General features: G+C 34.8%; 3 protein-coding genes across 15 annotated transcripts in view; 2 read left to right on the forward strand and 1 right to left on the reverse strand.

The window, feature by feature from the left end:
• The window catches only part of LOC113827940 (tubulin alpha chain), a 46,811-nt gene extending 45,344 nt beyond the window's left edge, over positions 1-1,467 (forward strand). For all 8 annotated transcript variants that reach the window (XM_070130783.1, XM_070130787.1, XM_070130807.1 and 5 more), the window contains one exon: positions 476-1,467. In XM_070130783.1, coding sequence (XP_069986884.1) covers positions 476-1,423 — 948 coding nt within the window. In that variant the 3' untranslated portion in view covers positions 1,424-1,467. The remainder of the gene's footprint in view (positions 1-475) is intronic.
• Positions 1,468-1,731: 264 nt separating this feature from the next.
• On the reverse strand, positions 1,732-10,553 carry Sse (extra spindle pole bodies like 1, separase). 2 transcript variants are annotated; one of them, XM_027380862.2, is made up of 12 exons: positions 10,257-10,553; positions 8,451-8,553; positions 8,133-8,259; positions 7,643-7,770; positions 7,398-7,531; positions 6,726-6,875; positions 6,289-6,450; positions 5,771-5,983; positions 5,108-5,203; positions 3,806-4,011; positions 3,284-3,451; positions 1,732-2,811 (listed from the first exon to the last, which is right to left on the reverse strand). In XM_027380862.2, the coding sequence occupies exons 2-12, from the start codon at positions 8,551-8,553 to the stop codon at positions 2,571-2,573; spliced, it is 1,728 nt and encodes a 575-aa protein (XP_027236663.1). In that variant the 5' UTR covers positions 10,257-10,553; the 3' UTR covers positions 1,732-2,570. The 2 variants fall into 2 exon arrangements, with proteins under 2 accessions (XP_027236663.1, XP_069986944.1); XM_070130843.1 differs by lacking the exon at positions 10,257-10,553 and adding an exon at positions 9,684-9,812.
• A 675-nt stretch (positions 10,554-11,228) lies between these two features.
• Positions 11,229-12,500, forward strand: part of LOC113827944 (uncharacterized) — a 3,379-nt gene continuing 2,107 nt past the window's right edge. Inside the window, exons 1-2 of one of the 5 annotated variants that reach the window (XM_027380899.2) lie at positions 11,230-11,421; positions 11,894-11,969. The gene's annotated coding sequence lies outside the window, so the exon portion shown is untranslated. The other 4 variants (XM_027380897.2, XM_027380898.2, XM_070130874.1 and 1 more) reach the window with 4 other exon arrangements.

A 12,500-nucleotide genomic window follows, 5' to 3' on the forward strand; every position in this document is an offset into this window, starting at 1 on the left:
AGATAATTTTAAACAGTTTATTGGAACAAAATAAATTTTATTTTCGAAATTATATAAAACGCTAATACCCAGTCGTGTCATTAAGAATGTAATTGTAATGAACATTGATATAAACAATAGCATTCGTTGGCGTAGGTTCTCTGTGTCTGTCTCTAAAGTTTATTCTTACCAAAGGAAACACCCCTAAAGGCTCATTTTGTAATTAGGTAGTAGTTATTCATTCCATTATCTTGCAGTTTCCTGTGCTTGTTTATATTTTTCTAACTTACAGGATATTTTAGTTTTGATAAATATTTATATATGCATAAACATCTTTAGAAAGCATATTTGTAAAATATGCATCAGAAGAACCAATTATGTATATTTACACAAAGACATAGATAAATAGATTGGTAGATATAAACATACTATTATAGTGTTTACGTTTTCTGTTTTTACTAATGAAAATAAAATGTAACAATTTCATTTCTTTCAGGGTTTCATGTTTTTTCATTCATTTGGCGGAGGCACTGGGTCAGGTTTCATGTCGCTGTTATTAGAGAAAGTGATGGAAGAGTTCACAAGTCCCAGTATGCTAAGGTTTGCTGTTTTCCCCTCGCCCCGTATGTCCACTGCAGTCGTCGAGCCCTACAATGCTGTGTTGCATGCCTCCACCACCATGGAATATGACCATTGCGTCTTTGTGTTTGACAATGAAGCTACTTACAACCTGTGCATCAACAAACTACACGTTGGTCGTCCAAATTATAATAACTTAAATCATCATGTTGCACAGGTGGTATCTGCATCAACTGCTTCCTTACGCTTTGATGGAGATCTTAATGTTGATCTTAGGGATTTTAAAACTAATCTTGTGCCACTGCCACGTCTTCACTTCCCAATAGTTACATATGCACCTGTTATATCAGCTGACAATGCAAACCATGAACAACAGTCTGTAGCAGACATGACAAATGCCTGCTTTGATTCTTCCACACAAATGGCTACTTGTGACCCCAGCAATGGCAAATACATGTCATGCTGTCTATTGTATCGTGGTGATGTAATACCTAATGACGTCCAGAGAGCCATAGCTGCTATTCGAGTAAAGAAGACCGTCCAGTTTGTCGAGTGGTGTCCAACTGGATTTAAATTGGGCATCAATTCTGGCCCCCCAACTGTAGTTCCAGGAGGAGACTTGGCAAAGACTAACAGAGCTGTATGCATGTTAGCCAACACAACTGCCTTCAGGGAAGCATGGGCACGTGTAAATCTCAAATTTGATCTCATGTACAGCAAGCGAGCCTTTGTCCATTGGTACGCTGGTGAGGGTCTCGAGGAAGCAGAACTTTCTGAGGCTCGAGAGAACATGGCCCAGCTAGAGAGGGATTATGAAGAGGTGGATGGCCATGATGATGACTTAATGGACAATCATGAATTTTAGCTCATTATCAAAAAATATATCACAGGACAATAAATTACAAAACAATATTTAGTAATGTATCTCCTTTGTTAACCCATATTTAATGTAAAATGCGTTGTACCACTAAAACCACTGCAGCAATAATTATCTTGGCTATATCTTGCAGCAGTTTTCATGTAGAGTTGTGATAATGTGGTATAAAAAAATTGATAATAATGGCACAAGTTGCTTCACAAGTGGGGCAATGCTTCATTGCATATATTTATTACATTTCATGATAAATTTATACAAAAATTTCATTAAATGGTTTAGAAATCAAGATGCTAATATCATTTCTAAAATATTTTATTTTCAAAGGAAAGAAATGTACAAAAGATGTTTCTTTTAAAATTATACAAAATCACTAAATAAAAAACAAATGTGTATAATAAGTCTACCTTTTTCTCATGTACTTAACTGAACATTTGTGTAGGTGCTTAACAACACACAGAGAGAAAATCATTTCAATTCTAATTTAAAAATATATATATTGACTCCAAAATCATGATATACTAGTTCCTCCTTTTATACAACACATTTTCTGTAAATCTATAAGAATACAGTATAAACCAATAATACAACATATCAACTTAATAGATCGAATTTTGCTTTGTGGTGTTAGAATGGTTTTCTTTTTTCTCTGAGCAGGGGAAATTCTGTCATAATCTTACATATCATCCAATATACAATCAAGACATGAAATTATCACAAGATAATTTATACCATAATAATGATTCAAAAGTTATCTGACATGAGCTTCCTTCAGTAGTAAAGAAAAAAATCAATATTTTCTTTCCATACAAAATAAAACTATATAAAATTTACTTCATACTGTTCCTAAAATATATATTTATAGAGTTAATTTTCTGAAATAATTTTTTAATATGACTATACAATCAATCTCAGTACATAAAATTTGTACAGATTTCTGGCACAGAAACTTGTGTCCCTTTTTAGAAGTGGATTCATACAAATAATGAGAAGAGAATAGAAAGGATAAAAAATACACATAAATATTTACAAATTCACATTCCTGCTGTAAGTTCCTGAGAATGTGAAAAAGATGACCATAGTATCTTTCAGAAGATATCCATTTCCAAATACATAATAAAATCAATAAGTAAAAATATCATTCACTATTACTATTGACCACGTGGAGAGGTAGCCCATACACAGTGAGTGCCGCAGCCGTTAGGTACCAACGGCAAATGGACCGCGATCGAGCAACCAACAGTGGGATGTCTGAGGGTGGGTTTGCCAGTGGGGATCCTGGGACCCCATTAATGCCTTGAAGGGCTCGTAACATCTCCAGAGTCAGGTTGTCTGTGTCTTTGTCTGTCACATCCCACAGCATTCCAACAACACATGGACTGAAAACAATGATGATAATCTAGTATTGTGTTTTTATGTATGATGAAGTATTGTTAGAATACACCCTGCCATATCATTATAATTATCCTGCCTATATAGTGTTACACTGTGTATATGCCTTGTATACTGTACCTGATATTTATCCAAATTTCTTTACATTTTATATTCATATCTACGTATCCATTTTTCACCTCTTTGTAAGCTATATGAGGTTTAAATATCATGGTATATACCAGGCATTTTCTCCTTTAATCCATTAGCCCTAGACAATAAATTAAGGACTTATGTATTCACCATGATATACTGTACTGTGATATGCAAAGATATTTTACCACATTTGATTATTTTTTTCTCATAAGATCTCCCATTATACATATTAAGTGTTTAGTATTCCATTAAAGCATTTATAATATAAACATGTTATCAATATACACAATATACACTGTGTCACCAACCATACAAAATACTCACCAATAAGCAATGAGATAATTCAGGACAACACCCCATGGGTCAGGTATACGACCCCTTGGAGCTAGCCTGACTGAGGAGCATCCATAGAGGAGAGCAAGGGCTCGACATTCAGACCTCTCAACTAGTTCCCCTGGCAAGTACTGACTCCCTGATCCATGACCAATGTATCTGTCCATAAAGGAAAAAAAGTATATATATACAAATGTACATATGTAAGACCCTAAATATAACTGTAAATATTTTCTCTATCTATAATTTTATAAAGTAAATAGTGCTTGAAATTTCTATAGAACACATGATTAATACTCAGATTTTAAATATATCCCTGCAGCTGTAACACTTTTTAGATTATGTTAGTGATCAATGCCTTAGCCTGAGCAAACAGAAGAAAATATGAACTAATCAAGAGGATATACTGTACCAAAATAATCCTATTATATCTGTTTCACACTTTCCTCTCAATACACAATTTTGGGGACCAAAAACAAAGACATTCAATAATACTTTCCCCAGGCAACTTACACAAACAAATCATTTGCTGATATAGCTTCCCTGAACTCATCATGTGTTGGTCTTCGAGCAGTGATACCTTGCCAACCTGTCTCTGCTAGGGGACCCTTAACACGTTCCTGAGTACTGGGTAGGTTACTGTCAGGGTCAACTAGGAAGAAACCCTTACTTGAATCTACTCCTTGGACAAGGACACTATTGACTCGACAAGAGTGATGCTGGGGAGGATGACAAAGAGATGAAAACAAAAATAAGTGTACTATTAATTGATAAGCAATGAACAAAAAATGAAATGAAAAATAAAGCATAACAAACACAAGCAACTATGAGAAATTGAATAGAGTGAGATCAAACATAATATTGAGTTGTGTTTTATGAGTTGGGTAACACATCATCATAAACCTATTACCTAAGCTGTATATCATTTCTCAACAATGTTTCAATGTTCCTATCTCAAGTATAAGAATATCTTAACTGCAAATTTAATCAATCCAGCTCACATAATATATTTGTCTTAACTACAAATAAGTAACCAAACTTAAGAGAGCAAATTTAATGAATAATATATAAAAGAATATCAATGCAATATAGTAAAAAACAAAAATGAAAAATTATCATAATCACAAAAAAGAAAAAAAATATAAGCAAAAATAATTGCACTAAGAACTCCATGCCTTACAACCACTGAAAAACACATCACTAGAAGTACTATCTTTAACCCAATGTCGACGGGAAGATGGTGTGTTCCCTTTGGCAATGCTTGGCTAATTGTTTCTGCACATAGATGGCTCTCCTAATGCTTAGCCACAAAGGAGTCAATTAGTATATCTTGCAACCTCACTTTTCCTTGAAAAAGCAGGAAAATACTTTTTTTTTTTACTAATGCTATCAATATTGACACTGTTATTTTGTTATGAACATTATAATTACTATATTGTTACTGACATCACTAACAGCAGTATTAAATATTAGAAAATATTACTGAAAATCAAGGAAAAGGGTAAACAGGTGAAACAGGTAGTTTGCATAATTGGCTCATTGTGACTTGGTACTTGTGGACCCATCTGTATGTAAAAACAATTACTAAATTCAACACACACAATGGGCAATGGCATGTACATACATGCCATGCCTGGTGGCTTGGGCTTAAAAAATTGGTCCTTTTCTATTCTCTTGCCACCTTTTTCTTTCCTTCTTCACATTCTTTCTATTCTTTTCATTTTTCCTGCCTTTTCCCTCCACTTCAACTTCATCTAACTTGTCCCCTATCTTCTTTCTTCCACTCCTGCAACAAATTCAAAGCCCACAACATACCTGATACAAAAGAACCAGCATCCTCAGACTCGGCATCCTTGTCACTGGCTGGTCATGCATCACCCACATCATCTCCCAAGGTAATGTCACAACACTCTGTAATGAGAATAAACGTTTTTTCAACATCTCATCTAACATAATATAAAGAATCTACAGAAGAAATGAAGGAGGGAGGAGAATGAGTGAGTGAGTAAGGGGATGGGGGAACTGAAGGGGGAGGGGGAGGAGAGAGGGTGGGAGAGAAACACACACACACACACACACACACACACACACACGCACACACGCACACTCACACTCACACACAGACATACACAGACAGACACACACACACACACACACACACCAATGCACACACACACATGCACAGATGCACACACACATGCACAGATGCACACACACACACACACAGACAAACACACAGATGCACACACACACAGACACACACAGATGCACATACACACACACACACACACACAGATGCACACACACACACACACACACACACACACAGATGCACACACACACACACACACACATACACACAGGTGCACACACACACATACAAACACACACACACATACAAACACACACACACACACGTGCGCACACGCCCACAGCCACGCACGCACACACACACACAAAAACTTTTCCTACTTTTACCTTGTCAATGATAAGTATAACTGGGTTTCTTGGAGCTCTACGTAACTGCTCCAGTGATGCCTCCTCACTCTGGATGGCTGCATACAAATTCTTCACATTCTGACTCCTGACTGACTCTCCCAGAATGACAGCAATGCCAGCTCTCAGGCTTATTCCTGAGCCTCCTTCAATGCTCCCTGCTTTCTCTGATGGTATTGGGCAGCTTATCATGTACTGTGGATGTAATACTGTTGTCAATGATAACAATGAATTAACTTAAACTGAGTAAACATAGAACCTGTTCAATATTCTAGTCTATCTTTTAAGTGGCTCAGATCATCTTAATTTCATATATGTTTTTATTAGCTGCAGTCTAAAGACTCAAAGAATACTTCAATTTTGAATGTAAACATATCCAAGTTAATGCATAACTTGATCAATTTGCTTCTATAGTAAAAATTTTAAGATACATTGAATAATTAGTTATGGTATGTGTATATATTACGTACATGTATCTTTCCTCAATTTTAATCTCTCACCTGCAGTAGAAGCTGTTGATTTTCTGTTAGACACCCCTTGTAGTTACTTAAAATACGACGTATGGTGTCCTTCAGTACCTGCTGATCTCTGGGCTCCAGACCTCCAGGCAACAAGCAGCACCAGTGTTTCAGCCAAGCTACTTCCATAGACTTTACAACACACTGTTGAACAAAAAGGCATCTAAAAGTAACTTTTCTTAATAGAAGTTTTGTTTCATTCCTTATTTCCTTTGTATCATTTTCATTTAGTTTTTACTTCAAAATTAGTCCAATCTTCAATTTCAAACTTGATTCAAATTACCATAACTTCAGTGATTTTTTTTCTTTCTCTTATTATATCAACAAATTACAATAATTAAATTCTTCCATGACTTAATTTTCTTTGAGTGAATAATGAAAGAAAATAGATAAATTAAAGGTTGCACAAAAAATCCTACCTTTAATCTGTTGTTCAGCTCCTCCCGCTTGGCATGATATTTCTGTACCTGCTTTCTGAAGTCACGGTTAATGAGTTTATTCTCCTCTTTAATAAGCTCAATCTCCTCTAAGATCCCTCGTACACCCTTGTCTCTTGGAGCTGCCACTGTCTTTTGGAGTAAATAAGTTATGTCACTCTTCCAATTAGCTTCTAACTTGATTTCAAACGTATATTCCTCTTATTCAAATGGTATTCCTATCTAAGAAAATATTAACTAATACTTCCTAAAAGTTAAACCAATAGTTCCAGGCCAGCTAAACTTAGAGGCATCACAAACATAGGTGCATGTGAAATGTATGGAACCAGTACAATTGTTTTCAAACTACAAACATACAGATAAAGTCTTGATCTGTGGCTCTGATACAGACATGTTAGATAATACAAGGTTCAAGTGATATTTGTTTGCCTAGGCTCCCACAAAACCATTCAGTCACCATGACACAAAGTACATAAGACAGAAAGACTAGAGACTGACTTAACTACATTACTGATGGCATGACATACATGCCCCTGGTGTGGCAGCAATGCTCTGCATAGCAAGACATAGCTACAACACACCCAGAGGTAATAAATTACTAACATATTCATAAATATGGTTCTTCTACATTCTTTCATCCCAATTTAAAAGTACCTGTATAGCAATTGTAGGCTGTGGACCACAAGTGCAGCGGGATATGTATAATCGAGGTGTTGGAGGATGATCACCTATTTTTCGAAGATTGCACTCTCCTACATTGGCTGATGTTATTTGTACTATGGTCCAATCTAAAAAAAAGTAAGGAATTTATAATAGATGTACAAATATAAAATTGTAAAAGAAACACCACTTTCTAATTTACACATCAACTAAATTGTCACATAGCTGGGTGAACTCACCGGAGGGGAGTTTTTGTAGTAAATCAATTGTACCCTCTTTTTTGGTGGTGGCTAATGTCATCTTCTCATTGTCAATAGAGATGGAGTTCAAATCGCTATCGTATCCTTCATCATCTGTCCTGTTTTTACTGTGAATAAAAGCACTCTTTCTTAAAACACACTGCAAAGTCTATCCATGAAGAAAAAAGCAATATGTTTTACTTGACCTTCTAGAATGAAAAAGATTATAACTGGAATATATGTAAGTCAATCATACCAACATTCTCATACAAAAGATACACAGGAAAACATGTTAGTTGAGTTTATAATCATATGTACTTTCCTCAACTGCAGAACTGAAATACATATATACATTATATAATATACAAAAGATAACTACTTACCAAAGCAATTCAATATTAAATAAAATGCAAAAAATCACATGTATATATTCAAGTAGCACCTGATGGAAAAATAAATACATCAATACCAAGACTTTATTGAGACTAACTTTGGTTTATGAAGTCGCTGTGCCATTCGGTGGTGAAGGAGAGTTGAGTGTGAGAGAGACAGCTGGTGAAACGCTTCTTCTATCCGGCCAGCTTTGAGCTCCATTTCAGCAGCACTGATGTTTACATCTGAAATAATTAAAATGTGTCCAGCATTTAATAGTACAATACTACTTAAAACATGTACTACTAATTTTTGTATCAGTATTCCTCCTGAAAAGTTGATAGATTTGTAAAATAATAATAATAATAATAATAATGGTAACAGTAATAATAATAATAATATGCATTTCACCAGAACAATGATTCAAGCCATCTACCTGTTGTAAGAGCACTCGGTAAGGTTGCTGCTACTTCAGAAAGTGATCCAACACCCATACCTCGTAAGATCTCAGCAGTCAAACTTTCCAAGGTTGATGCCATCTGAAATAAAAATAAAGACATTAACAAGTATTTCATATGCATCCAGGTATTTGCATATCATATTAAAGGATAATGATTGATGATAATGATGATGATGATGATGATGATAAAGATGATGATGGATGAATAATGATGATGATGATTGATGAAAAATAATAATGATGATGATGATTGATGAAAAATAATAATGATGATGATGATTGATGAAAAATAATAATGATGATGAAATAAAAATGAATATCATTACCAAAAAGAATGAACAACAATAACAACATCCCTAACAACAACAATTGTAATCATCACCAAAAGAAACACTCTCATTAACGCTAGTACAACTTTTTACAATTAGCCTGTGTATAATTCTTTAGGATTAGCCCTATATTCACAACAATATGAAAGAGAGCTTAACTGTAGCTTCATTTGCAGCTGATGGTTTCACATCATTATCAGTGAAGTCTTATCATCAAATACACATCCATAAACATTAATTGCTATGAATATCTACCCATCCAACCACATTCTAAAATGTTTGGGTAATCTTTTTAGTGTTTTAATTTAACTAACAATTTTCCTGTAAGGAATTTATCTTTTCTTGTGATTTATTTAAATATTTCCTAAACATAAATGTTAGCTCTTGTTATCTACTTCCTGCTTCCATATTTCCCCACACATTTTTACTGGTATCTTTTGTATGAACTAGTATGAACATACTCATAAAATGAACCTACTGTTGTTTTGCCCTCCACTATTTATTCTATTGGTAATTCTCTAAAGTACTGCAGAGACCAGACAATTACATGGTTTGTAATGCTGTATCCGGAACTACTAGTCCTGCTCGTCCAGACCAGTTGGACAAGATCACTTGACCTTGTCCATCTCGTCCATCTCGCCCTCCAGTGAAGCTGGGTGAGCAGGACAAGATGACGTCACAATAACTTTTGTATGTAAATACTGACAGTTGCAGGCAAACACAAGATATTGATGGGTAATTTTATGGCCCTTTGTTGATGTTATGAAAGGATATTTTTGTATTTGTCAGTTGCAGGTAAATTAAATATGCATCAATGGAGTTACAAAACCTATGCAGCGTGTGAAACAAAGACCAGTATGATAAAAAAGTAAATGTTTACATTCGAGCCAGTTGCATTCTGGGCAGAAAGGGTCTTGGAGGTTCCAAACACAGACTCCTTGTCCTGTTGGTCCTGGACAAGTTATCTGGATGAGCAAGACGAGGAATTCCGAACGCAGCATAAGACTCCTAGCAAAACATTTACTACAAAGACTACAGAATATCAGTAACGTTTCTTAATGATTTGTTAATTTTTCTTTGACTTTGAGCCTACATAGATCTGTAAATGCCATCCAATAAAGATTACGTAGTAAGTCTATCATGAATGACTATGAGAATGAAACAATTAGACAGACAAAATTAGCTTAACCATGTTTGTTTGGATAATAATCAGCATAATCAAATGACTTTAAAAACCCTATATCTAGTATAAGTAATTTCAAACAAGCCGGTAGTCATGATCTGAACACAAATATCTGTAACTAACTCGCATATCTTATATATATTTTAACGGAGAAATGTTCATTAGCTTATCAAAATTCCCCGAAAAAGTAACTGCCAATGAGATTGTTCCTACTCAGTTTTAAGTTCCTTAGCAATTCTAATCATGGTCAAAGCACTGTTACGTTCTTACCTTTTATGGTCTAAAGGCGCTCAACTTCGAAAATAAGCCACTAGGCTGTTAAATAATAGATCATATTAACATTTTCTTTCAAATTTGTTTTCAATTCGTGTAGCAAATAGCTCCTCCTCATACTCTATTATATCCGGCTCATGACATGAATTTTGCTTGTAAAAACATTTTACGACTCCAACTATATAAATTTTTGTGTGCTTAGATAATTTGATTATCTAAGTTTTATATTGATCTATGTATTAAATATAAAAATACCGATATTCATTCGAAATTCACACATATATAAATTAACTACATAAGAGTAACCTATGACGTAAGTCGTCTTTCTATTGGTCCAGTACGATCAACAATGAAGTTGTCTATTTGTTTATCAGTATATTAGTGATATTTATGTGCATATATAGTTTATTTGAATGTAAAGATATGAAACAAAATATCGATATCTTACTGATATGTTTACTAGATATTAAAAATACGACGAATGAATATTGAAATATAATAAAGTATAACGCTAAGCGGTAACTTCATTAGGTGACGTTCCTCGCGGGAAATTCAATTTTCTTTTTAATCACTAATAAGCATTTGGAAATTGAGAATTAGAAAATCAATATATTTCCGATACACAAAATGAAACAAGATGCAGCCTAAAATCTCCAGAAAAGCTCTCAGGAAAAAGATAGGGCTCTGTTTGTCACTGATAATCTGATATTTCAAAATCAATGCTTTGGTGCTGCCGGGAAAGGAAGTAAAGGTTGAAATTTACGAGCCCGTTCGTACTCCAAAATTCTTTATAAATCCGTATGATGATTATAACAGATCAAGTTTGAAAACAGGTTAACCCATCTGGGTTATTCTAACCTTAAAGAAATATTATTATGAAAAAAAAAACACCGGGAATAGTAGATACCACATAATAGAATTGTTTTATTTTGAACTCCAAATTTCTGATTCCTCCAGAATTCTTTTAACATATTCCATATCCCAATCACCGTATGAATATGTAAGACAATGAGGTGACATCTATTCTTTCAAACTGTTACTTTCAATAATCAAAATGATGGAGTTACCGCTTGAAAAATTCGCTATGAGAAAAGAAAACGAAACAACAAAACGAGCCATAGGAGCGGGACATCAAAAAGTTGCTCTGTGTAAATAAGTATAAGTAATGATAAATTATTGATATTTATGGTCTTGTGAGCTGAAAGCCCCTGAGTAGAAGTGGATTTGTTATTGGTTATAACTAGATGGTTATCATAGTGCCGTGAGCTCTGGCGTTGAACTCATTACCCGAAGACATTAGGGTATAAATAGAGCTTAGTGTGAGTGAAATTTTGGAGATATTTGTCTTTGAACTTGAAACTGGAAGTAAATGCTTATTGTCATCAAGTTGTGTTTGTAATTAAAGTAATCACACTCAGGTTAACGGGGAACAAGTTACACGTTTGTGGTTCATTTGTTACCAATATCCTTCCAGTATCTGTTATGAGAAACCTTTTATTTCTTACCAAAATGCAAGATATAGTACTGGGTACAGGTCCAATTTCATATAGCCTTCTTTTAGATGAAAAATAATATATGTAAACAATAGAGTGAGTGGTTCTGAGAATCTTATCTTATATGTACTTTCTCCGCAGCTTATAAATCACAAAGTTTTTGGACCGCTGGCTGCTTCCTCACCTACTAAGGACTATACCAGTAAATATAGTAAAGGTAATTGAATAGAAATGCACCAAGATTCATTACTGTTTAAAGTAATATGGGTTCATCTTTTAGGTATGGATGTAATCAGGAAGTAAAGCTAATTGAAGATGATATTCTTGTATGAACATGATAAACTTTCACCATGTATATTCTGGCATGAAAATGCTTGCAGACCTAGCATGTGATTTCTAGTCAAATTTGGAATCAGAATATATATGGTGGAGCTTTGTTAGCCTCTCCTGGAACATGAATGCCGTTTAATTTTGTCCAGGTAGTAATATAAATATTGAATCCCATATTTAAATTCTCTCTCTCTCTCTCTCTCTCTCTCTCTCTCTCTCTCTCTCTCTCTCTCTCTCTCTCTCTCTCTCTCTCTCTCTCTCTCTCTCTCTCTCTCTCTCTCTCCTCTCTCTCTCTCTCTCTCTCTCTCTCTCTCTCTTTCTCTCTCTCTCTCTCTCTCTCTCTCTCTCTCTCTCTCTCTCTTCTCTCTCTCTCTCTCTCTCTCTCTCTCTCTCTCTCTCTCTCTCTCTCTCCCCTCTC

Source organism: Penaeus vannamei, chromosome 2 (genome assembly GCF_042767895.1).
Source record: "Penaeus vannamei isolate JL-2024 chromosome 2, ASM4276789v1, whole genome shotgun sequence".
NCBI classification, from domain to species: domain Eukaryota; kingdom Metazoa; phylum Arthropoda; class Malacostraca; order Decapoda; family Penaeidae; genus Penaeus; species Penaeus vannamei.

Bases quoted from the DNA above. Each gene is read 5' to 3' on its own strand.
- Sse (XM_027380862.2), bottom strand. From the start codon at position 8,553: ATGGCATCAACCTTGGAAAGTTTGACTGCTGAGATCTTACGAGGTATG. The intron at 7,771-8,132 runs GTTAGTCTCAAT...TTTTATTCACAG, and splicing joins CAGCGACTTCATAAACCAAA to TAAAAACAGGACAGATGATG. The intron at 5,984-6,288 runs GTGAGAGATTAA...TTACATCCACAG, and splicing joins ATCAACAGCTTCTACTGCAG to TACATGATAAGCTGCCCAAT.